Source organism: Symsagittifera roscoffensis, chromosome 5 (assembly GCF_963678635.1).
Source record: "Symsagittifera roscoffensis chromosome 5, txSymRosc1.1, whole genome shotgun sequence".
NCBI classification, from domain to species: Eukaryota; Metazoa; Xenacoelomorpha; order Acoela; family Convolutidae; genus Symsagittifera; species Symsagittifera roscoffensis.
Genome location: NC_087066.1, coordinates 24,458,659 through 24,484,691, shown reverse-complemented (window position 1 = coordinate 24,484,691; position 26,033 = coordinate 24,458,659). Strand labels below are relative to the sequence as shown.

At 37.0% G+C, this 26,033-nt stretch overlaps 3 protein-coding genes across 3 annotated transcripts in view; 1 reads left to right on the top strand and 2 right to left on the bottom strand.

The window, feature by feature from the left end:
- Window positions 1–26,033, bottom strand: part of LOC134845710 (superkiller complex protein 8-like) — a 201,083-nt gene that overhangs the window by 158,521 nt on the left and 16,529 nt on the right. The gene's annotated exons all lie outside the window — the stretch shown is intronic.
- LOC134845709 (uncharacterized) overlaps window positions 1–26,033 on the top strand; it is a 41,208-nt gene that overhangs the window by 6,827 nt on the left and 8,348 nt on the right. Inside the window, exons 2-3 of the mRNA XM_063862760.1 lie at window positions 23,233–23,378; window positions 23,719–23,903. Of these exons, the coding sequence (XP_063718830.1) occupies window positions 23,362–23,378; window positions 23,719–23,903 (202 nt within the window). The 5' untranslated portion in view covers window positions 23,233–23,361. The remainder of the gene's footprint in view (window positions 1–23,232; window positions 23,379–23,718; window positions 23,904–26,033) is intronic.
- Window positions 18,050–23,157, bottom strand: LOC134845905 (uncharacterized). The gene is made up of 6 exons (XM_063863031.1): window positions 22,330–23,157; window positions 21,349–21,655; window positions 19,927–20,146; window positions 19,283–19,647; window positions 18,571–18,681; window positions 18,050–18,373 (listed from the first exon to the last, which is right to left on the bottom strand). The coding sequence occupies exons 1-6, from the start codon at window positions 23,127–23,129 to the stop codon at window positions 18,095–18,097; spliced, it is 2,082 nt and encodes a 693-aa protein (XP_063719101.1). The 5' UTR covers window positions 23,130–23,157; the 3' UTR covers window positions 18,050–18,094.

Genomic DNA, 26,033 nt, shown 5'->3' with positions numbered 1-26,033 from the left:
TCTGACTTTGACTAAAAACTCCCCAAAAATTAAAATTTCTGAAGCTTATTAGACAGCCTAAAGTGATACAATTGTGAAAGTATATATTGTTTTGTTTTTTGTAAAACACAAGAAAATTAAAAATTTATGACACAGTTTTTAAACCAAAGACAATGAAATTTTATCAAGCATCAATTGACAAGTTTTTATTGATTAAGAGTAGAATGAAGGAAATTGGCTTCCTTCAAAACAATAATAGATAATAGTATCTCAGGATAATGGTAAATAATAAAGGATCTTAACCAATTTTAGGATGAGGACTTTTATGGTAAGCAATTCAATGTTTTTTTTTGTTTTGAATATTTCAATATTTTGAACAATGTAGACAATTTTAGGTACCGCCGAAAAAGGACACGCAGCTATATATAGTAATTTATAATTTACGCTATAATTAATAGCTTATTTAAAAACGATGATCAGTGTTTCGAATTTATAAAATTCGCTACCATAGTTTTTTCAAAGCTGATCGGTGTTGCCCTATTTCCATAAATTAAAGCTTATTTTGATCACAATTCTTTTCTTTATGTCAAATTTCTATATAAAAAATACAGACATTTCAACTGAAAAGCACCAAAATGAATCATTCAATTTTTTTTAAAAACAATTTTTTTGCAATGTTAACCGTGAACACATGAACCATGAAGCGAAATTTCAGTTCCTTAGGTTCTTAGGCGTTGGGGCGTAAAAATGACTTAAAAGAATTGCTACATTTCTATGCTTAAAATAAATTTAAAATTCTTCTTTTTAAACGATTCATCACTCATTGATTCTCCAACTCAATGATAAATCAAACCAGTCAAACCAGCCACCAAATTAATTGAGAAAAACTGTGAAAGTCGAATTGTTTTTTTTTCAAATTCTTAAAAGTTTTTTTTGCAAATCATAGTTTCAACCGCATATTTGATTGGAATGAAAATTCAGAAATTTTAATTTTTTCATTCAAGAATTGAACTAAAAGACCATTTTTTTTTAAAACTGTTCGAAAATTGTATATTAAAAATCTGTAACAATTTTTGGAAATCTTTTTCAAAAATTTTGCAGGCAATCACCAATAGAGTTATAGGAGAAATCAAAATTAATATTAATTATACTTTCAGTTGCTTAAAGCACAAGAAAAAATAGTGCTGTGGCAACTAATTCGACAAAAAGTAGGCACATGATGAGCCAACAAAAGTTTTTTTAAGAGTTAAATTTTAAGTTTACAAAATGAATGGACGGATTCTTCCTTTTTCTGAACCTTTGCCGACCAAGTATAGGGATCACATCCAGGTTTAATCGGTTCTCGTATGCAGTTTAAAAGCTGAGTGCCAATTATAATAACTTGCGCATGCATACAATTCATGCTGTAGAAACTAAGCCGACAAAGCTAATTCATTCAAATAATGGATCGACAATTGAATTTTTCTAAAAAATAACTGCCATTTTAAGAGAACTAATATAACAACTAATAAATATTGTTACAGCAATCAGTTGTTTAATTTGAGTTTTTTAGAAGAATGATTGTGATTGTGCTGCCAACAAAGTGACCTTTTAAGCAAGTTTTAAATTGAAAAAAAATTTATTCTGATTTGATGGCGCTTACTAAGTATTTCCCGCGGGATCTCATTGTTCCGACATTCGATATGAAAAGTACGGAATATTTGTGCTCGGGATGGTTTTTTTTTCAAACAAATTTCGACTTTTCAACTAGCCATTTTTGACGGAACTTTTTTATATCATTCAAAAGGTATTGTTGTCCTGAGCTTAAATTTGAAACAATATTTCACCTGTGATCATTTTTTGTAAAACTATGAGGGTTTAAAGATTACAATTTTGGCTAATTTGGGACAATTAACGCGCGATATAATTCGCGCTATTAACGCGTAAGCGGAGATTTAATCCGTCTTAGAAATTGTTCCAAATTGGTTGAAAGAAGCTTATTTGCCGTAATTGATTTGTTACAAGGAGCGAAATCTATTCTTTTGTAGTTTATATGGCGTTTGGGGTGGTGATTTTCATGGAAAAAATTTCAAATTTTAGAAAAATTTCAAATTCATGGAAAAAATTTCAAATTTTAGCGTGTGGGGTGGTGATTTTCATGGAAAAAATTTCAAATTTCTTTCAAATTTAATTGATTTTAGACGTAAATTTAGAGTCAAAAATTGCTTGGAATTTTACCAGCATTATTACGAAGCATTTTTTGATGATTTTTAAAACCAAAGCCTGAAAGCGAGTCAAATCGAAAAAAGATATAGAAATAGGGTTAACTAATGCAAGAATAAATATAACTAACCCCATTTCCCTTTTTTTATTTTCGAACCAAATGAATTGACTAGTTTTGAAGGTGTTATTTGGTTTAAAATTCACAAAAATAAATTGCATCCTTAATTTATTGGAAATATTTCAAACACTTTTTTAGCATTTTTTGTCTAAAATTAATCCAATTTGAGAAAAAAGCGCTCGAAAATTTTGTTTTAGTTAGTTTTATTTGGTTATTTTACATTGGTTCCATAGAAACTTACTCAACAGAAATTGCAGTGAAAATTCGATAAGCCGCGAAAACAAACGCACAAAAAAAACAATTCATCTTGATAAAATGTATCATCAGAACTCCGCCAAAATGCTTATTGCAAAAAGAATGGCTTCCTTAACCCAAGTTTTTGTGAAATGAGAGATTCGTAAAAAACGCGTTTTGAAAATACCCTGTATATTGGCGCCAAAGGTGCCTTTAGAAAAACTTAGGTTTGGTGAGCCAAAAGTGGATGTCTTAAAAGTACTGATGGGGGACCTTTTGGGTGCCAGTGGGTTGAATCCTTGATGAGGGAGGAGTTGCGTCCGCCCCTCCCTACATCCGCTACTGGGTCGTATAATTCAAAAATAGTAATAGGAGAGTCAAAATGGAAAACTGTTTGCAAACTTGAAACTTTTTTTTGTAACTGATTTCTTATACCTGAGAATTAAAGTCAGCATAGTCAGAAAGCAATTGAAATCTGGAAAAAATATACATGTCATTTTTGGTGGCAGGAGCACTCGTTGGACTTTAATCAATAGTCGGAATGAATTTTCAAGTCCAACGAGTGCTCCTGCCACCAAAAATGACATGTATATTTTTTCCAGATTTCAATTGCTTTCTGATTATGCTGACTTTAATTCTCAGGTATAAGAAATCAGTTACAAAAAAAAGTTATTTGTTACTTAGCATCACTTCTTACTTGGATTTCGTCGACGCACTATGTAACACTTGCACTGTAACAGGGTGTTTTTTGTTGGTCTTAGTCTTCTCTCTAACAGAAATCAAAATTTACAATCTATTTAGAATATTTTTTTTCCGGTCCGATCTTGCACTGAAACGGAAACTCATATTCTATTCAGGTGTGTTGCTTTTTACGTCGCTTTTTAGGTCCAGCTAAATTACCATTCAATGACAAAATCATGACTAGCACGTCAAGGCACGGCTAATAACATTCCTGCTATTTGTAATATTAGGTTTCCTACATTGATATATAGCAAACTAAATTCCTATTTCAAAAAAATTGGACAACAATGCTTATGAATTCCAAAAACTTCGATGAGAGTTGAGTGCTCGTAAAAAATGCTCGGAATAAAAAATTGCCATAACTTTGGTTTAATGTACTTTAATAGAAATTTACGCGGCATTGTCTGAATCTATTTAAATAAAAGTAAAGCAATTGGCAGTCTAAAAAATGACCAAAAGGAGCAGTAAAATACTAAATATTACAAAAAAAAACTCCAATGAAAATTTTGCACAATGGAGCTTCGATCTCATAAAAATTTTGGTAATAAGACTATTGAAGCCGAACAAATCTGATTTTCGACAAACTGCATACATTCACCGAGGTTCACGAAGAAAAACCGTTGGAAATTAATGCAGTTTATTTTAGCGGATAAATCTTTTACTGCTCAAATAACACCGCAGAAACAATTAAATTCAAAAAGTGTGCAACAGGGGCGGATCTTGGATTTTCTCGAGGGGGAGCGAGTTTCTATCGACTTTTCCCCTTTTTTAGGCCGACCAAACTGATTTTACATGCGCTCACAAATCACTATAAACACTCCATTTTGACCAAATTTTCTGGCCTTGTTTGGAAAATTTTGAGCAAAAAATCGCGTTTTTTTGGTGCGCGCTTTCCCCTAAAACTTAGTATATATTGGCGCGGAAGGCACATTCAGAAAAATTATAAGGTCAGTCTGCCAAAAATGGAGATTTCAAAATAGTACAAAGGGGGGACACTTAGGATCGTCAGGGAGTCGAATCGCAAAAGGGAAAGAAACATCCGCCCCCCCCCGAAGTAGCATGCGTGATGCATCGGGAAAACGTGGGCTCAACTTACTCTAATGTGCGGTCAAATATAATTATGCATTACAAAAGAAACCTTTCAAATAATGAGGCCTAACTGTACCTTTTGGCGCAGTATGCGAATTCCACGACAAGGCGGGCAGAAGTTTTGAAACCAAAAACGCAACAAGGTTCTTTTTATTAGATTTTGTTTGGATCTTTATGATGCTGTAGAAACCAGAAATAAATTTGCGACAATTCGTTTGCAAATCTTTCGCTCATTTTTGATGTTTTTGAGCTTGTAAGATTGTGCGACATATTTTATATGCCGACAAAGTTTACTAACGAAACGCTTGCTTATGAATTCCATTTAAATGTTTTGAATTTTAGGTCGAACTTTAACAGGTATGATAGCTTGTCTCCAGATTTACCAGACATACGCATACATTTGTGTATTTATAAGAGGTACAGGTTGGCCTCGTATTATAAGAACTTCCACGCACTTTGAGAAAAACTTTTGGCTTCCAACTAAGAAAATGAACAATCGGCCCCAATACGTTAAGTTGTTTCAAATCCAGATTTCCCTGATTGATTTAAAGCTTTTATCCATAAAAATTGTTTTTTTTTCAAAAATTTTTAGGAAAAGTTAAATAGAAACATGTTGTTATGAGTAATTGACTTGATTTTTATGCTGCGCAATTTTGATTTGAACTTATCTCATCTACTCAAAAATCAGATTGCTGAAAAATCCGAAACAACCCAAATATGTCTTAATATGTAATAAAAAAAATATGTCGTGATTATAAAGTCTCACTTGTTTTGACGCACATTAAAGTTTATAAAAATCACCAACTAGGTTTAAAAGATGCTAGGTTGGTTAAATGAATTGTCTAAGCTTTTCTTGTTTTTGTCTAAGATTTTCTTTCAAATTCTTTCCACGCCATTCAAAAACAAAGAATCAAACTAAAAATCATTCATTTTCAAAAGTAATCATAAACATGAACATTAAATGAGTTTTATGATCCAAAAAGGGACACTCAGCATAGTGGTAAGATATTTGGACTAAGTGAACAATCTCCCCCCTAAATCAGTTTAGGGGGAGAGAGTTCACTTGTTTTAAAGTAACATTTTTCATCTAATCAGATTTTAGCATAGTACATGCAGGTTTTACGGTTTGAATTTGCCATTTAATTTTATGGGGGAGATTGCTCACTTGGTCTATTAAAGGGGAGATTGTTCCTATGGGCCAGGTATTCACTTTGAGAGCGTCAGATTGCGTATTTGGTCCCCTGCCATGGCTATGATAGTGTGCGAGGACGCGCTCTCAACTGATTCATAACTTCAGGTCTACCGAAGCCGGCTGCAAAAGTGGTACCACATGGAAATTTTACACACAAAAAACGGCCTTGGGTGACAAAAAGAGCTTGGCTCAAAAAACTCAATTTGGAATGTGAGGAAATAATACAAACAAACTATGCTAATAGCCTTTCATAGATCCTCTGCAACTCAGTGAAACTCAATTAACAATTAAATAATTAAGAACAAATAAATTAGCTGAAATTTTTCAGAAGTTTTCAAACCAATTATAGACTTTTGGGTCAATGATTCAATATGTACGTTTGCTGCCAAACATGAAACGATAAATTAAAAGGGAAGCATCTTTTTCTCTTTATTGTGTTTTATGAATGTTCGACACAGTCCGATTTCTTTACAGTGATGTTTTAAAACATCCAATTAAAACAAACATATTAAACAAATTAAACCCAATTTCCTCACAAAAGTCATGAGAAAAAAATTGTTTAAGTCTTACCAGAATTAATATGGCTTGCAGGAACTAATATAGTTTACTGGAACTAATATGGTTTACCGGAACTAATATGGTTTGCCTTTGCGTAGTTAGGGCCAAGGATTTTACCCTAAAACGTGTTTTTCATTTTTTTGCTCAATCAAAAATTGAAAAACTACACAGTCAATTCAATTGTCAAGCAATTTATGTCAAAACAAAGTTTAAACAGGTATAGTTTTGACCATCGTACAGACACTTATAGATTTCTGCAAAATTAGAAAGATTATACTCTTCATTAACTTGCTTGCGCTACACAATACCTTTGAAGGATCTTGCAAGTAATCTATTTTTTATAACAAAATTTCGCTGCTATAACCCCCCAGATTTCAGTTTGGCACAAGTCAGCTCAAACCTGCTGAGAAGATGTGGGGGCGCACATTATCGTATATTCGGGACAGCGACGAAACTTGCGCGCTGTGAGGGCTTTCGACCTAAATTCACCGTCTACATAATTGTATTTTTAGTAATTTTTCAGAAATGAAATTATGTTCTGAAGACTTCATTGTAATTTTTGCTTGCCATATTTCATATCTAGAAACTCATAAGAGTAATGAACGTAGTGAGTACTCTACTAGAGGTCTTGGTAAGATCTTGTTTTCTTTTTCTATCAGGAAAAATGCTAAACATTTCACGCTCAACTTTGATTTTTCGCGGTTTGACTTTTGATTTCTTTTGAATTACTTCATTTCCTTTTTAAAGCAAGGCAAACTCCACTATCGAACAGCAAAAAGTTACAGGTCACGAAAAACGTGATTGCCTTTTAATTTCGAAAATGGAATTTAATTATCAGATTAACCAGCGACATAAAAAGTTTCGCCTTTTGATCCACTTTTCTCAAATGGGGTAATTTTGACAAAACAGCTTCGAACAAAAATTATAAAATGTTCTAGAATTTAAAAAAACTTTAAAGCCGTTTATTTTTTCGAATTCTGTAAGTTGACCTTTTTTTTCAAAAAAAAAGTCCGTTGTTTTTCCTGTTTCCTTGCGTTTAGTTTTTTCCAACTGTTTAGTTGGCTATGTTTTTTCTACTATATTCTGCGCACGTAAGTTTCTAAAAATCGCATTGTATTTTACCTCGTAACGTTTCACATTTTGATGAGAAGATGACCTTTTTAAGCATATTTCACAGATGCCTGCGCAATTTAGCGCATCTTTTCAGAAAAACTGCATTTTACTGACTATCCAAAAGATCAAAGTGCTTGCATGATAGCAAAATTAATACTTCGCACTAAAATTTAACTTAAGGCAACTATCTTCGTTTTTTCCAATAAAATTTTTCTTTCATTTTAAGTTGCAAAACGTTTTCATAGTTTACTTTCAGTTGTATTAAAACAATGATTAGTCTTAGGTTGTTGGTAATCAATTTCATGTCATTTTTTTGACCAGTGCAATTCTTAAGTCTACTTGATGTAACACGAATCCAAGCAATCAAGTTGAGCTGCTCTAAAAACCGTTCTATCTTGAACTTGAGCAAACTAGAATGAATTCGCTTTCTTAATTTCGGTAACTGTACCATAAACTTGTCAGTTGCATCTTTTGCCTGTGGCTCTTTATTAATTCTGGGCACGGCCGAGCCACTTTTGGCTCTAATTACACTCCTCTCCCTGCTTGCCCAAATCTCTTCCTCGGAGTCTGTCACTTGCCCTTATTGATTTGAGCTAGTTTGCATAGTCAACGACCAGATACGTCCGTTTAGATTGCTCAAAGGGGGAGGGGGGTTGCTAGTTTTGATTCTTACCAATTCCGTGCCCACTCCTTTTTCCGATTGTTTTTTTTTTTCATTTCTAAATTCACCTGAAATCGATTGAGAGCGGCGGCACTTATAACTTAACCTTTGCATGCTAAATCAGTCTCAGCCATGTGTGTCTGTGACGCAATTGATTTTTACGGCACTTGACTCTGAAGTACAAATTTTTTGCGTCATTGCTCAGATCGGTTTGCAAGTCCTTTATCATTACAACGCCTGCATCAAGATTTCCGATCAAACGGAAATAACAAGTAAGCTGCAAATTTATGCAACCTGACAACTGGGTGCAGATTGATCAGAATACGAAAGAGTAAAACACCTAGAGCAGCGCCATCTTTGCTATTTCAAAGTTGATCAATTTGATCGTTGTGACAAATTTTTTTAGTCTGGCTTGATTTTCTTTCGCAGCAATCGATGGCCGGTGCGTTAGATGTTACACTCCAGAAGACTGGATCCAAAATTGATTTGATTTTTATGACCGGCTATGTCGCCTTAAAGATGGCCATCAGACTTAACGCTGTCTTTTGGAGGGTTGTAAATGCTCTCATTTGATCCTTTGCACTTGAGAATTGAGTTCAGTTGTGTTTCTCGGAAATCGGGTTCGCGATAGAAGTAAACAAAACTTGCACTTGGCTCGTATAAACCATCTTTTTTCACTTTTTGAACTCTTAATCACTAAGGCTATAATCAGCATTTGGAATTCATATGTTAAACAGGGCGGTTAGAAGCATACGAAAAGCGCATTCGATTTAATGAAAAATAGTGATCAAATATAAATGGCCGCTTGAATTTGACGTTTAACTTTCGTCCTCGCTTATAGATGCGCGCAAAGCGATCAGCAGGTGCGGTTATTACCATGCGAGAACTGTCTTAATTTTGTGTTTTTCAAACGAAAAACAATTTAGTCTAAATTTGCCATCAAATGTTTATATCATTTGTTTCGTTTAGAAAATTGAAAACCGAGAAAAATGAGGTATCAGTCTGTAACATCTATTTAAGAAACTTACAGGATTTTCAGTTCGCAGTGAAAAAATTGCACATACACGAGCTATGCATATCACTATATTGCCTTTTACGCAAATATTTGAAATCTGAATGCCTTAAAGATTTAATATTGGATTCAGAGATTGAGAATTTAAAACAAAACAGTTTCAAAACATCAAACCAACGAGGAATTTCACTGGGAAAAAAACTAAAAGAATAAGTATAGGGATGAGAAAACTATTTAATTTCATAGTTTAGTTGGAAACTACAGCTCAATTCAAGCATCGCTCGACTAAGCCTTTCGGTGACCTAACATATTCAATTGAAAATTGTCCGTTGAATTATTTCTAATATGGAAACAATTTATTAGCATTATGAGTATCATGATGATTATTAACTGTTCCCCCCCCCCCCCCAAAAAAAAAATCGGCGAATTTCATTGTATTTAGAATTTATTACACAAACCTTGAAAATCTAGAAAGTCAAGTTCAATATTTTAAATGGAAACGCTTTTTGACTAACATACTAATATAGGCCGTTCCTCGTAAAAATTATTCTCATTTAAACAAGACTGCTCGTATCAGGGCGAAGCCCTGAATGTTCCGACTGTCTTTTAAGGTTTATGGAGCAGTAATAACATATCAGAATTAAATGAAATAAAATAAAATGAATCTTTTTTTTTTCTAAAATTTGAAATTTTTTATGAAAATCATCCCCCCACAGGCCATATAAAGTACAAAAGGATAGATTTCGTTCCTTGTAACAAATCAATAATGGCAAATAAGCTTCGTTCAACCAATTTGGAACGATTTCTAAGACGGATTAAATCTCCGCTTACGCGTTAATAGCGCGAATTATATCGCGCGTTAATTGTCCCAAATTGGTCAAAATGGCAATTTTCAAACCCTTATAACTTTACAAAAAATAATCACAGGTGAAATATTTTTTCAAATTTGAGCTCAGGGCAACAATACCAAAAAGTCAAAATTTGTCTGAAGAAAAAAAAACCCACCCCGAGCACAAATATTCCGTTACTTTCGTATCGAAAGTCGGAACAATAACTCGTCGAATTTTAATGGACAACATATTAATAGGAGTTTAAATGCACAAAAAAAAACGAAAATATAAATCTTGTTGCATTTTGAATCTTGATCACAATTATTGTGACAAAAGTAACCAACTCATTTGAAATAACTGGAGCAATCGGTCAATTTTTTTTACTCCAATTGGAAACTATACAACTAAAATGCAATTAAAACGCACTACAGAAGCGTGTTTCGCGAGAGTTTATAATCATTGTGTTTCGCGAGTTTCAATAATCATTAGAAAATAAATGAATTGTAAAACAAAAAAGCCACAACTTCAGTCCAACTCATAGGATAAACTTACACTTGGCTGCACTGCATTAAACTGCTCTAAAACTAGAGATGAAAACCTTTGTAAATTGTAACAGGATGAAAAATTCCAAAAACAAATCATTTCTGATTTAGTTTTCACGTAAAAGATTCACACAACTTGAACAATTTCAAATCTTTTTAAAAACGCAAAGAAAAATAAGCTCTTAAAACCAAAAATCTTATAACCGAAAAGTGATGCAAAATCAAAAAAAAATACAACAAAACTTGTTTAGAAAAAATAGCGCAAATAAAACTCAAATGACAACATATCTTCAAGAAATTTTGAACAAAACTATTTAAAATTATAACTACTTTTTTTGGATTTAAACCGTTTTAGTCTTGCTTAATCTCAAGCACATAAAAAAAATGGCTATCTTCTAACAAGGGATGATAAAAACGTTGTTTGTTAAATACTGAATTGACTGATTTCTAGTTCGCATAAATAAGAGAGTGAACTAGAGGTCAACACATAACAGCTAGACAGTTCTAGACTGATTGGCAGGCAGGTACCAAACTCACACTTAATTATAATATGAGAACTCTCAGAGATAAGTAAATAAAGAATAGCAACTAAGATGATTGACAACTGAATATGTTGTAGCCCCTGACATTTCTGTATGGATGTAAAATTTAAAATAAATAGTAATTTAAATTTAATATAATAATTAATAACATTCAACCTGCCGCCGCAACTAACACGATACAACAAACTTGAGTTTTAGGCTATGGCCATCCCTCTCCCTGGGTAACGAGTTTTTAAATGAGTTTTAAATAAGGTTCACTTTCCTTCTCCCCCTGGATGTTTTCCTTTCTGTTCCGCCCCTTGGATATTTTCGATCATGACTCCTCCTATTTTATCTACTGGCTTCCTTCTTCTGGTACTTCTTCTGGTTCCCGAGCTTTCACTATGACTGCCAGATTCAACGTCTTCTTCTTGGCTACTGTTCATTAGGCACTCTCTCGCAACTAGCGCCGGTCGGTCCTGACTCCCCTTTCCTCGTTTCTCTTGACCCCCTTTTCCTCGCTTCGCTTTCGTCACTCTAGCTTTTGCTCCCGTTTTATGTTCTGCTACTGCTGTACTACCGCTTGGGCCTTGTCCCGCCGCAATCGCTTCGTGTCTCGCTAACACTTCTACTGGTAATCGTGCAGGGATAATATTTAGTGGCTGGTAATCTTCACTATCTGAACTGTCAGACTGGAAGGTGGCTACAGATACTTTTGGCATAGCCTTTGGCCTCTTTGATTTCGGGCTCTCGATTGCCCCTTTCTTCGCGCTCGATAACATCTCCTTGAGCGTAGCCGACTTCCGTTTCTTGGGAAGGTTGGGTTTTGGCTTTCCTGCCACTGCACTTTTCCTAAGAACAGATCCGTTTTTTAGCTTGAGAGTATGTTCGGATTCGGAGATTACATTAGATTTTAAGAGTTTATACCGATTTAAGGTGTTGCTGGCGGTACGCTGATACAGGTCACATGCGCCTCCACTCCCTTGGATGTTAGGGCCAGTGTCTCCACTCCCTTGGATTTTTGGGTCAACTCCCGATACCTCCCCTGGACACGTGTCCATTTGCTGGTCGCTATCAAGAACGATAGGTGCCCTTCTTAAAGCAGAAGCGTACATCAAATCGGACCTTTCCTCCCAATTTGAGTGCTGAGGGAATGCAATTTTACTCATCTCAGGATCAATTTCGTCTAAACACAAACATTTTTGTTTTAAGACGTTCTTCCAATTCAAATTTTTCAAACTTGGTTTTTTCGTAAGTTTGCGTAAGACGGTGTTAGCCTCCCGGCCGTGGTGAGCTTCAAAAAGTGTTAATTTAGTAGTCGCATTTTTGGAAAATCGTAACGCGCCTAGCGCTTTATCGACCATAGATTCTAACGACTTATGCTCTTTTTCAGTCGCATAGGTGAGGACAAAATTCTTCAAACTCCCTATTGTCCGTTCAACTGACCCCGTGCCCCGATGATCGTTCACTGGTGAGTACATTAGCTCGATGCCTTCGCTGTTACAGAAGCTTTTAAACTTATTAGATGTAAAACATGATCCCCGAGGTACTCCATGTTGAGTTATGTATTTATCGAGAAATTTTAAAACTTTATCTGAAAGGTTAGTGGTAGTAACCATTGCTGATGGCCACCTTGAGAAACGGTCCGTAGCAACTAAGACATATTTCTTACTTTCATTCAAGTAGTTTATTGGCCCCCAGAAATCCAACTGTATACATTCATTTGGTTCCCTTGGTTCAGGGACCTTCCCCATGTCTCCCTTGGGTAATAACGTTTTTAGGTTCTTACCCACTTCCGTGCATTGCTGACAGTACGTGGCCTTCGCTGCCAAACTGCGGCACAAGTAGGGATACCAAACGTCACGCGCTGCTTCATACATGTTTCTTTTACCGTGATGGTAATAATGTATCCGCGATTCAATTGGGACTTGTAATGGCAAGGGAATGACCAGCCGTCCATCTAGCCACACACAATCGTCCCGTAATGACAAATCGTTTGCGTATTGGGCCAGTACTTCCCGATCTTCAGGAGTTCTTCTTTTAAGTTGATCTTCTTCTCCAATGCTTCTTTTACTCGTACTTAGTTCACATCCGCCGGTATGTTTGAGGCAACAAATTCTAAATTAAATAGTTCTGGTAACGCTTGGGATTTCTTCATAACCTTGCAATCACGGGGAATGATAGACATAATTTGCTGATTAGGATTAACGGTAGGAAAAAGCTCGCCTGGGAATTTCGAGGGTATAGAAAGTACTGTATTAATTTTTGAATCACGTGTAATTTTAGTAATGGCCACAATTTCAGGGTTAATGACAGTTATTTCATCGCTACTCAATAGGTTTTCATCTAATCTAAGCGGAGAGTTGATCTGAGAGTGTAGTCTATTCGGAGAGTTAGTTTGGGAATCAATTTCAACATTTTCAATTTCAAATACTGGGAAAGAACAATTCGAATCGCTATCCATTTTGTTTGAATTAATTGATAAAGGCCAATTTGACCGTCTTCCAAGGGAACGATATATAGAGCACACTGAATGTCCCTTGGATTTCTTTGATTTGAGCGTTATGCAAATTGATCGTTTCCTATTGGTCGGTGTCTTCACGCATGACTTTCCGCCCTCAACCGTCGCTGTTTGTCGGCATGTTTTCCATTCTCGCTTCTGATTGGATGAAAGCTGTCTAGACTGTTTAGAACCAGTTCTTTTAATGTCCTGATGATTTCGTTCACCAAGGGATTTTAAATCATTTGTGAAACCAAGGGTTTTTCTAATTGAAGCTATTTTTGCCACGGTGAACAAATTATCATATTGACTTATCGGTTCAGGGGGTTCGCTAGGATGCCTTGACAAGTAATCCGCTTATCCGATCTTGGCGCCCGGTTTGTGTTCTATTATAAAGTCAAAAGGAATCAGTCTGTCTAGCCAACGTGTCAGTCTTGAAAAGAGAGTTTTGTTTTTCTTGTTATTCCCGTTAAGTAATAAAATCAGGGCCTTATGATCCGTGATAACTGTAAAAGATCTTCCTAAAATGTAGTTTCTGAAATATTCGGCTCCCCATACCACCGCCAGCATTTCAAGCTCGTTAGTGGAATATTTTTTCTCGGCTGCATTTAAGAATCGTGATGCGAAAAAGATAGGGCGCCACCCTTCTGTACCCAATTGCTCTAAAACCGCTCCAAGGCCATTATGACTTGCATCGCAGACAACTCTAATGTCTTTATGAATATCGAATTGTTTTAGTTCAACTATGTTTGCGACCCCCAATTTAATGTTTTGGAAAGCATTTTCACATTCCGCGGTCCAGTCATATTCATTTTTCTTGCTGAGAAGTGGCCTTAATGGAGCTGACATCTCCGCTATCGCTGGTAAGTACTTATGCAAGCTGTGAATTGAGCCCATAAATGATTTCAATTGAGTGACTGTTTTAGGAGCCTTTAATGCGTCAATCGGCGATGTTTTGCGTTTAAGCGGCGTAACCCCCGTTTCGGTTATACGATGACCGAGCCACTCACATTCTCGTTTCGCAAACTCGCATTTTGGTAATTTCAGCAATATGTTTTCGCGATTTAGTTTCCTGAGGATCTTTTCAACTAAGGAGATTTGTTCTACTTCCTTTCCTTTGGTTGTAACGAAAATATCATCAATAAACGCGTTCGCTTGTGGGAATTCGTTCAAAATTGAGTCCATTACTCGTTGGAACTCTGCCGGCACGGACGTTAGCCCGTAAAACCCTGTCCGGAATCGGTATGTTCCTGTCGACCGTCCGCCCACCAAAGAAAATTCACAACAAGTGGTAGTTGCCCATACGCGTACGTTAGATCCATCGTAGTAAAATACACCTCTCCTTGTTTTTTCTCGGAAATAAGTTGTCCTATAGTATCTACAAGTTCTTCTATATTTGGCATTTGTTTTTATGAACTTGTTTATTAAGCTCTCGAGATTCCAATGCTAATTTCACGGACCCGTCTTTTTTACGGTGATGACGATCGGAGAAACAAAACATCGATCCGAACACTCTTTCAACTTTTCTATATGTCCCTGGGTTAATAGCTTATCAATTTCCTTGTCCACCTTTTCTTGGAGCGTTACCGGCACTCTCCGTCTTTTCTGCTGCACTGGTACAAGATTTTTGAAAAATTCCGCTTGAACCTTGCAGTTCCTAATTTTCCCGACTCTAGTAAAAAGTTTTGGGAATAGCTTACTGAAGTATAATTGCCATTGGTCCATCTGCTCATCCTCCGATTCTCCGACGTGCCCCTTCTCAGATGAACTGTCTTCCGTCCCCTGGATGTTCATTACTTCCCCCCTTGGATCTGCTTGCATCAACTGGAGTCCGAGTTTCCCCATCAAATCACGTCCCACGATGGATGGTCTGGTTCCCCCGATGACTCGGACTTCTGCTTTCGTCTTCCAGCCGTTTGATGCTAACTCAAGCTCCATTCTGCCCAACATCTTGATCCGATTGTTGCTGTAGTCCCGGAATTCGTCATCGTCAACGTCATCTTGTTTTAAATTAATTCCCGCTCTTCCCACTGTTCTCCTCAAATCGTCTAGTGTTAAAATGGATATCGGCGATCCACTGTCGATCCAGATGTTCATCGGGTGTCCATTAATATGTATTTTGAGTTTAGGTCCGGTAACTTTCAATAATGTTTCTTTCTTCCGTCTAATTGCCATAACCATGTAGTCGTCTGAACTTTCTGATGACCAACTGTGGTGTTCTCGTTTAACGAAACCTACTGAGTTTGCCGCAACTTGGGACCCCACATCATCCGAGGGAGTATCTTCTTCCTCGAATAGCTCATCCCCTTGGATTAGTCCAACCGGTTGTATCCCCCTCGACTGTCGTTTTCCCAAAAGTCCTCTCAAAATGCCCGACCTTCTTGCAAAAATTGCAAGTGACGGCTCTTGCTGGGCATCGTTGTCGGTGTTCTGGGGTGAAGTTCGGTTGATCGCAATTGTAACATCTGCGTTCTTGTGTTCGACCTCCTCCACGATTTGGGTATTGGCCCCGTCCCCTTGGCATTCCTCGTCCCCTGGATCCACGAATATTGCTGATTGGTTCCGTTTTGATCTGCAGGGAACCCCCTGGCGATGGATAGGCCGTTCCCGTGGAGCCGGATGCGACGCCCTTGTAAGTCTTTGCGTACTTGTCTCCTCTTTCATACGCCATCGCGATTCTCAATGCTTCCTCCCGGGTCTTAGTTTCCCGACACAGCTCGTTCTGCGCGTCCCTGTTCCTCATATTGAATATAAATATGTCTCTCACCATTTTCCGCTCCTGGGTACCCAAATTGCATCTTGCCGCCATTCTGCTAAGCTCTGCATAGAACGATTCTAAGCTTTACCCTCCTTTTGTTTCCTAGACAACATCTGGTACATCTCGTACGTTTCGTTTCGCTCTTTTTGAAAAATAGCTACACAGGTATCCAAAAAACGTGGGTATCGTATTGTTTCCATATTCAAGTGTGGATGCTGATTATGCAAGGCTCGCTGTCCCTCGTGTCCCAGGCATAGGTACAGATTCGATATCAGTGTACGTTCACCTTCTTCCATTGGTTTGCCACCAATGTCACCCAGGTCATCAATCTGTGCTTCAGTTAATGTCGATGCAAAGTAAAATTCCGACGAGACTAGTCCATGTTTCGCCACCATTGCCCAATGAAATCTTTGTTTCCAGTGTTCCCATAAGAGTTGTGGTTCCGCCTGATTCGGAGGCCAGAATGCCACAATTCCAAGGGGGTTTTTTCCCCCCTCCATCCGCTGACTGCGCCATAACAAGGGATGATAAAAACGTTGTTTGTTAAATACTGAATTGACTGATTTCTAGTTCGCATAAATAAGAGAGTGAACTAGAGGTCAACACATAACAGCTAGACAGTTCTAGACTGATTGGCAGGCAGGTACCAAACTCACACTTAATTATAATATGAGAACTCTCAGAGATAAGTAAATAAAGAATAGCAACTAAGATGATTGACAACTGAATATGTTGTAGCCCCTGACACTTCCTAGCTAATTTAAGCTAATAAGCAATGAAAACAAAATAATTATCAATTATAAAAGCAAAAATGAACAATCTGGTACCGAAAAATTTCCTATGCAATAACCCTTTAAATGTACCTAAAACACATATGCAACCAAAACACTGATCATTGTAAGTTGATACACAATAATTATACAAAAAACTTGACAAAAATTCACAACCCAATTATCTGCACCAAAAAAACAAATACAACCAGTCGCACAACATAAATTTAAAAAAAGCTTCGACCAGTTTTTAAAAAAAATGAAACTTTTCGAAAACTTTTTTTCAGGTTTAAATTTTTCAATTTAAATCGGGAGGATCTGTGAGGTTAACTTATTTTTCTTTAAATTCTTGTGAGGGCTCAATCATTCTCATTTACTATCAACAAAATTATTTAAAAAAAACAATGAAAAACAAGTAGACAGAAAAAGGCCGACCATCTTCCATCGCCAAAAAACCTACCAAAAAACTCTAGTACCGAAAAATTTACTATGCAAGAATTGTTTACGTGCACCCAAACAACATATACTGACCATTATCTCATCAGTTGTTATTGAACAGGTGATACTGCTTACCATTTCGACCATTCGGTGAACAAAGTTCTTAAGGGGAAAAAGTCTAGTGCCCGGTTGCAACACCCTTGCTTATAACAAGGGTAAGTAAGAGCCAATCAAGTTTTTCAGCAATATGCACTTTAGTTAATGGAGAGCATAACTTTTTATAACTTTGGTAAGAGATTTCGATACCTACTTCAAAAAAATTCAAGTCAAACTACAAAAAAATGAGCTTGAACAAAACTTTAATATTTTTCTGAAAAAAATGTGACTTAAATCAGTGTCTTCACGTCGTTCATCGACATGCAATAAACAAACAACAAAAAATCAAATCCCAAATTGTCCAATTCAAGTTCGGCTTTCAGCTAAATTGTTTTTGTCACCTCTACACTTTTGCTTTTTGATAGTGGAGTTTGCCTCCTTTTTAACAAACTTTCTGGAAAAAAATTGACATCAAAGAAGGTCTTCACATCAGGCTTGGAGATGCCAAAAAAAAACAACAAACATTCGAATCCCAAACTGTTCAATTCAACTTCGCCTTTCAACTAAATCGTCGTACGAACCCGAATAACCATTTATCACGATACGCCCAAAAACAAATGAGCAACTTCGATAAGTTTTGACATTCCGTTCTCAAGGTGGACTAAAAACCGAACAAAAAATTATTAAATGTTCGATTACTTTTTTGATGATCAGAAATTCGTGTAACTGTCTATATACAATCACCATAAACTAAAATAGGACAAAATATGTTTCATTTCAAACAATTCCACAAGTTTTGGCAGTTCAAGTTGAAACTTTCTCTGAGTATTCATTTGGACTCTTTCCTTGTCAATTTCGGAAGACTCCACAGGAGGTTTCATAGATGGACTCGCTATTAGTTCTATAGACTGTTTGTCGTTTGACAGTTCCTTGGCTGATTTGATCAGACCGTTTCCGCGAATCAACACACTCGCGAGGAACTCCCGTTCGTCGTCAGTTGCATGATCAAGCATAAATTCCTGAAACATAGCGCTCACGACCTCCAAATATGATCCACACTTCTTTGAAACAAAGGTCAGCATCACACTGATTGAAAAAATATATAATACTTTTTCAAATACCATCAAATCCAGCCTTTTGGAGAAATAAACCAATTGGACTTGCGTGAGGGTGCTTCCCCCTCACACAACACGCTAGTACAGTTAACAGTCAATACCTCATTCTGCCTTGCCCACTCCATAACGTGCAGACACTTGTCTATCTTGGCCTCAATGTCTGCTTTCTTCACGGCCCATTGCTTCGCCCGCTCACGCTTCTCTCGCCGAATCTATACAACTAATACATATTACATCACAAGCCATCATGGGCAATCACATTTTAGTCTAAGACTGCTTTATTTATAGCAAGCTTATAGTCATTATTTCTAAATGCCCATTTTGTTAAACAATCATAGGACCTTTTCTAAGAAAAATTTTTCAAAAAATCGACACCTGGCTTTTTCAAAAAATCGACACCTGGCAAAGCCAAGTCAGTTCGAAAAGTGTACAGAAATTAAAGAAACCGAAAAAGCGCTTGAAAATTTTTGAACATGGAATCTGGATCAACAGGCAGTTATTTTTATTGCGCTGAGAATGCAGAAAATTGAAGTCCATCTTTGCAACTAGAAGTCGTTTACCTTTTTTGTGACCTTTATACTTTTGCTGTTCGATATAGAGTTTGCCTTCCTTTTAACAAAGGAAATGAAGTGAACTTCAAAAGAAAACATTAGTCAGACCGCGAAAAATCAAATCTAATAAATATGTTCTTTACATCTAATAATGTTAATATTAGGACCATTTTAGTTTAACTATTCCGTCATTTCGAATTAAAATTCCGATATCATTCATTAGTTTTTCTGATAATTTTGAAATACAGAAAAAAATTCTCACCCTCTTTTCTTCATTCTTGTACTCCTCCATACACATATCTCGCGCCCACTTCTTGCAAATCAACTGAAACTCTCTGTCTTCCAAAATCTCACCAACCGACTTCCTCTGAAATGTTTTACAAGCAGTCTTCATTTTGTACCACAAATACTGCAGAGAAGACTCCGACAATAATTGTTCACGTTTGTCAGAAGACTGTTCACTGCTGTCAGCGTGATCATCGTGAGCGTGTTCATGTGAACAGCAGTGAGAGCACTTAGGTGATGTGATGAGTTTGCAAACACATGGCTTTACTCTGTTAGGATGACAAGGGGTCACTTCGCTTCCTAGTTTGGAGAAAAAGGCTTCTTTACAGATGCAAGTTTCACCTGAAACAAAAGCATCAACAAGATGAAATAGAACGTGTTTCAAATCCCCTTACTCAGGAATTTGACTCTTGCACAGCCCATTTTTTGAACAACTGACCATAGGAGCAATCTTAGGGCGTCTTGATTTCCAATATCTTAAGTCTGACAATCGAGAGCAAGCGGACGCTGAAGATGTAACTTATTGGCCAAAGCCTTTTGAAAAACTAAGAAAAATAAGCTCACGAATATCTAAATGAATTAACTTCTGTCAAATGGCAAAAAATGGAACTAGATACTCACTTCTGTATAGTTTTCTGCACATCATTTTTATCGCTTTCTGGTTCAGCGCCTTCAGACGATCATTATCTACTTCTGGCTTCTTAGCATCTTCTTGCAAAGTCATTTTTAGAAGGTCTGCATGTATGTCGAAGTTTTCTAGAGCCGAATCATCGTCATCGTCATTGACAGACACCGAAAAATTTTCAGGCCCTTCGGGTTCTGGGTCTGGATTTTTTATTGCCTGCCAAAAAAGAACAAATAAGCAACTTGTGCCCGAATACCTGTACTAATGGGATAATAGGGTCATATTTTAATTCACACAAGTAATAAACAGGGTATACAACTTCGCATTATCAGCCCTATACCCAAAACAGTAAGTATAAAAGCTAGGGGGAGAAACATTATAAATATTAAACTCAGTCGAAGCGAGACATGTTGATTATGAGCGACAGAAAATAATAGGTGACAAATTTGGATTAAAAAACCCAACAACAAAGAGATACGAAAAAATACAAAGGTTGCAAAGCTTTGTATGGTTTATAAACTAGAAAATCCTTGTCAAAAAATGGACTTAGGAATTGCTTACAGGAATAAGGATAGCCGGTTGCTGCGCAAGTAGCACAGACTGATTTGATCACAGGACAGACTGTTCCATGATCTGCCAAATAGAGTTAATTATAGCAAAAATCGCGTCCAAACACAGTAGAATTAGATAGCAACCTCTCTCGCTCAATCATTGTCTCTCGTTTTTAGACATATAAATTAGTCCGAAAAGCAAAAAAAAATTCGAACCAATTTTTCCCGAAAAAAAAACAACTTTTTCGAACTTTTTTGACAAATCCTGATCGCAAGGCTGAAAGGGCTTTGGTAGGATACCATACTTGATGCCTTACGAGCTATTTGAGATAGTTAAATTATGGCAAAAAAAAACACCCTAGGCCATGTCTCGACTGAAGCAACGCTTTGAAAAAAGAAACACTTCCAGATTTCATTTAATTGAATTCTGATCAATTTTCAAACGCTGCATTTCAATAGTACAGATATCCCTTCCATTTGGATTACTCTCAATGCAGTATAGTCTTCTGTATACGTAGAAAAAACTTCTGAATTAATATTTGCCTGGAAGATTTGGCTTCCTTTTTCACGCAACTACATGCATGAAAGTTCGATCTGTCTCAGACAAATTTGTGATGCTTGACTAGCGATAATTGTTTGATACTAATGCTCGATCAATGAACTGTAGAAAAAATTGTTATTTAAAAATTGACCTGCATCGATATCCTGCCAATGTGAGAAATAAGGCAGCCTTTTCAACTAATGGATGGCAAAGTAAGATCTGATCTGTTCATGCCTCGTTCAACCTAAGCGTGCTGTTGTCTTTTTTATTGAGGAAACTTCAGCTTCTGGCTGAGTGAACTAAACAAAGTTGAGAAAAGCTCATACCTTTCGTTTTCTGATCTTGTAAGTGGTAAGATGCAGTCGTTTCCGCTGTTTTCCACACATGACAAACTGTCTGGCCACATTTAGCCGCTCCAACTGTAGATACTCAAGCACAGAGTCCAACATCAATTCAGTGCTGTACTTGCTGTTGTCTGGATTCAAATTCAGAAAGTTCTCGGCCGCTCCCGATGCCTGGGATCCTTCTTTTGATGTCGAAGCATTTGAAGGTGAAGCCTGCCTATCTGCATTTTCGTTTGCGTTATTATTTGAAGATGGTAAAGCTTTCAGTTCTTCTTTTGAATTGAACATGCTGAAATTGGCATAAGTAACTTGCCAGAACTTGAAATTCTATTCAAGGGTTTTGAAAAAGCAGTTTATTTTTGATGATCGAGAAAAAACTATGGCCAAGCATTAACTAAAGATTAAAAGAACAGCTTATACGAATCATTTCGATTCACTGAATTTTCAAGAAAAACTCAGTTCTAGCTTTATTCCAAATTTTTTCAGCATTTTTTTAAAATGAAACAAACGATCGAATCCGGTTTCTGTGCAAGTAGCAGAGAAAGATCTTACCATAGTAATTCTTAAATTTAAAATTGATTAAAAAAACATTTAAAAATTTTTTTTCAAATGTTTTTTTTGTGGTTGTAGGCAGAAAGGACAAAAAAGGCTTATACAGATTTAAAATGGTTTCGTTTCAGCTGACTCCGATATCCACAATTTTTTTTCCAATTTTTGTTCCGACCACTGAAAGTGGGGAGAAACTTTGTCTTGGGTGTTTTATTTTTTCCCACGCAAAAGCAGGCCTCACAAATACCCATCGAAATAAATGGATTGATATATTTTTTAAAGTTACATTTTTTTGGTTGCAACTTTCAGTGCTTCTTGCTCAGCAATCATCTACCCGTTTTAATGTTGTTTTTTTTGAAATTTTCGTGCTGTACAACAATCCTATCTACTTTCAGAGGTCGGAACCTCACATACCTGAACATTTCGAACGAGGATGACTGATACTTTATCAATTGCATCAAAGATGGCGGCTGAATTTCAGTGCACTGCCTACACACTATTTCATGTCCTCCCTCGCAATGGGAAACTGCCTTGGAAGAGGTCACGCCAGCCGAAGCTGAAGCCGCAGCTGACTCGGTTAGCTGTCGCAACTTCTTTTTCGTTTCCGATTCAGCATCAGAAACTTTTTGCTCATATTTTTTCAGATCGAACCCTTTTGTTTTGTTCAGAGCCATGTTTGCGCTCTGAATCAACGTGGCTAGTTTTTGTTCGCTTGTAGAATCAGGCCCCAGCGTGTTTAACAGTCCTTCGTCCGTATTCTTCGTAGCATTCTCCTTTGTCTTCGACGTGGGCTGCGATTGATTAGGCGGTGGGGGCTTTGTCTTCTCCATTTTGGCAACCATTTCAGCAGCTGCATTTCTTCCTACAATGGGAACCGGAGACCTTGTATTGATATTTCCACTTTGACCTTTCTCCAGGACAACCCCTGACAGGCTGGTGTAATCGGCGTACAACTTCGCATTATGGTCTAGATTTTTGAGAAAAGGGGCTATCCTTGCCTCAACACTGCTTCTAGATTGCTTTGAACTACCTTGCTGGAGCTTCACTGAATCTGGTACAGTATTTGTACAGTTAGAACTCGAAGATGCTGCGTTAGAATTGTCGACAGGAACTGATGACTGTGAATTTGCGTCTGTTTTAGACGTTGATGAGGATGTGTTGTTCTGAGTTGAAGTCGCAGTAGTTCTTTTAGGTCCTCTTTTATTTTTTCCCATTTTTAGTTTAAAACGAATTCAATTCTATTGATCTGAAAACATCAAGTGCGTAAGTTAATTAATTTCTTTCCGAAATTTTCAAATAAAAACTTTGATTTTTCAGATGTAAATGAGGATGACGGAAGGTAAATGAGTTCAATGAAAGGTGGCGAATTGAAAAACAAAGAAAAGCCAAACAGAATATCCGTCCGTAAAAAGAGCAGCAGGCGGAACAAGTCAACTCTACCTTATCATGATGTTTATTAAAAGGTAAGCCAATATCATCTTTTTAATTGGTAGCTAATTTAGACTGCAATTCCAGGCAAATCTAGGAAAATTGAGTTTTTTTATCAGAAGCAGCTTAGTAAATTTACTACCCAAATTAATTACATAACGTGACAGAAAGCAGACGCTTTTAACTCAAGGTAAATGTTTATATTTTGGTCAAACCTCTGTTTAACTGTTTATAGATTTGAAAAATCAGCGTGTACCTTCCTATACCTGTCCTCCCTCTCCCCTATAGGGAGAGACGACGCTTTCTTTGTGGGATTTTTTCATTAATTTTCTCCCTCGGATTCTCCCCCTTCATTTTCCCCCTTTCTCGCTGCAGGTACACTGTGCTGTTGCTGTCTGTGGTGGTGTTTGTGGCCAGCAGTATTCTGCTGTTGGTGCTGTCTATATCCACCAAGTACTGGAAGTATGTCCGGGTCACCAAGGTCAACAAAACGAGTGAGGTGGTGCTCCAGATGTCCAACAGTGGCCTATTCCACACATGCTATTCACTCAACCTCCTAGGTCAGCTTGTCTACTCTTACTACCTTTCACTACTACTACTTCTAATATCATTACTACTAACACCACCATAACTACCAAAACTACTAGAACACTAAGTTAATACTCAGAGGCAAAGCTGCACCTCGTATTCAACCAAAAAACCACAAAAAATAGCTCTGAACAAAAAAGCCCAAAATTACACAAATAAAACCGTAGAAAAACTAAGACTAAGTTGAAAAAAAAGACTAAAAAAGCAAAATCTGCAGAAAACTCTGCATTGAAACCACTCTAATTAAGAAAGGATAGCTAAAATAGAACCTCATTTGTTCATAGAAATTGAACACAGAATTTTGTGACTTACATTGGCAAGGAAGGGACTCTATTTACACAAAACAAGCCTTCCTTGTAAAATTATTCTTGCTTAAAATGTCTCTGCTTAAAATGTCTCTAAAAAAGTGTTTCTGTTGCGGAGCAAGCAGCATAAAATTCTCCGATTCAACATTTTTTCCGGTGCTAGTCCATGGTCAAAAATTCAAATATCCTCACCACTAGGTTGCATAAAAAAAATAAATTTTGATCATTTTTTTTATTTCATTTCAAAATTAGCGTTCGAATTAGCGAAAAGGTTTCCTCGAAAATTTGTTCACCCTTCAATATGTTCAATATTTATTTGCGCTAATACCAGTTAGGCCTTTCCACGACAGATTAGCAATCATTGAAGCAAGCAAAAAAAGAAAATGGTCAGTGCCCGTGCTGCACTTTCAACACTATTTGCCGGCCTGCTTTTGGCTTGCTGCCTTGGTCGAGTGAAGAAATAAGTAGTCGGGCTAGGGTAGGGGACTGGGGTTTGACGGGGTGGGAATTGGTTGGAAGGGGAAATTAAAATGCAAAACGTCACTTCTAATTACTTGGCTAGTTAACATTCCATTCCCTCCAGTGACAACAGGGCTAACTTGCCCACCAGAAAAGATTTCTCTGACAGTGTTGAAACAATCGCTTGCATTGGAAAAAGGATGGGTGAAAAATCAAGCACATGAACAATACTGGGCTCGGTAATTTTTTTTAAAAAAATCACGCAATTAAGATTTTTCTAAGGGCGCCTTTGGCGCCAATATATACTAATTTCGACAGGGGAGCGAGCGCGTCGAAAAAACAATGTTTCGGTCAAAATTTTCCAAAAAGTGCCTAAAAACGCCTTTTTTGGCCTATTTTTTCAAAATTTTGCCTGTGGCGCAGAAAATTTGGCGAAAATAGGGACAAAACAGTGCTTTGGGAGAGCTCGAAAAATCAATTTGGTCGACCTAAAAAAAAAAAAAAGGTCGACAAAATTTTCGAAAATTTTTTGAAGATCCGCCCCCCCTCGAGAAAATCCTAGATCCGCCCCTAATCATGAACATGACACATGACACAAATTAGAACCCACCGACACATTCTGATTGTTTGAAGTTCAAAAAAAATTAACCTGACTTCGAGGATTTTCTCGAGGGGGGGGGGGGGATTTTTAAAACATTTTTGAAAATTTTGTCGACCTTTTTTTTAAGTCGACCTAAGTGATTTGCCGAGCTCTCCCAAAGCATTTAAAAAACCTGTTCCGTGTTATGGTAATTTTTTTGCGCCGCAGGCAAAATTTTGAAAAAACGGGCCAACAAAAGGCATTTTTTGAAATGCAAAATTTTAACCAAAAAACTCAGTTTTTTTCGGCGCGCGCTCCAAACCCCACCCCCCACCACCTCCCCCCTCAAAATAAGTATATTGGTGGTGCCAAAGGCGCCTTTAGAAAATTTTTAGGGACCATCACCGAATATAGATATCTCAAACAAACTAGTACAAAGAGGGGAACCTTTGGGTTGGCAGGGTGGCCGCCCCCCCCCCCCCTAAATCCGCCCCTGGGCGTGGAACAAATTTAGAAATCTATTTCCCTATATAGTATTGAGTTCAAGTGTATGCCTTAAATGTAATTACAAATGCACTTGAAAATCTGAAGACGACTTGCAATAGAAATTGAGTAACCTCATAAGCTCCACGTTGCCCTAATTGCTTTGGATATTTTCCTCAATTTAAGGCGCAAGTTTTGAATCAGATATGGCATTTCGTGCCTTCAAAAAGAGCAATGCACATTTGCGCTGAAAATTTTTTCTACTTGTGAACCTG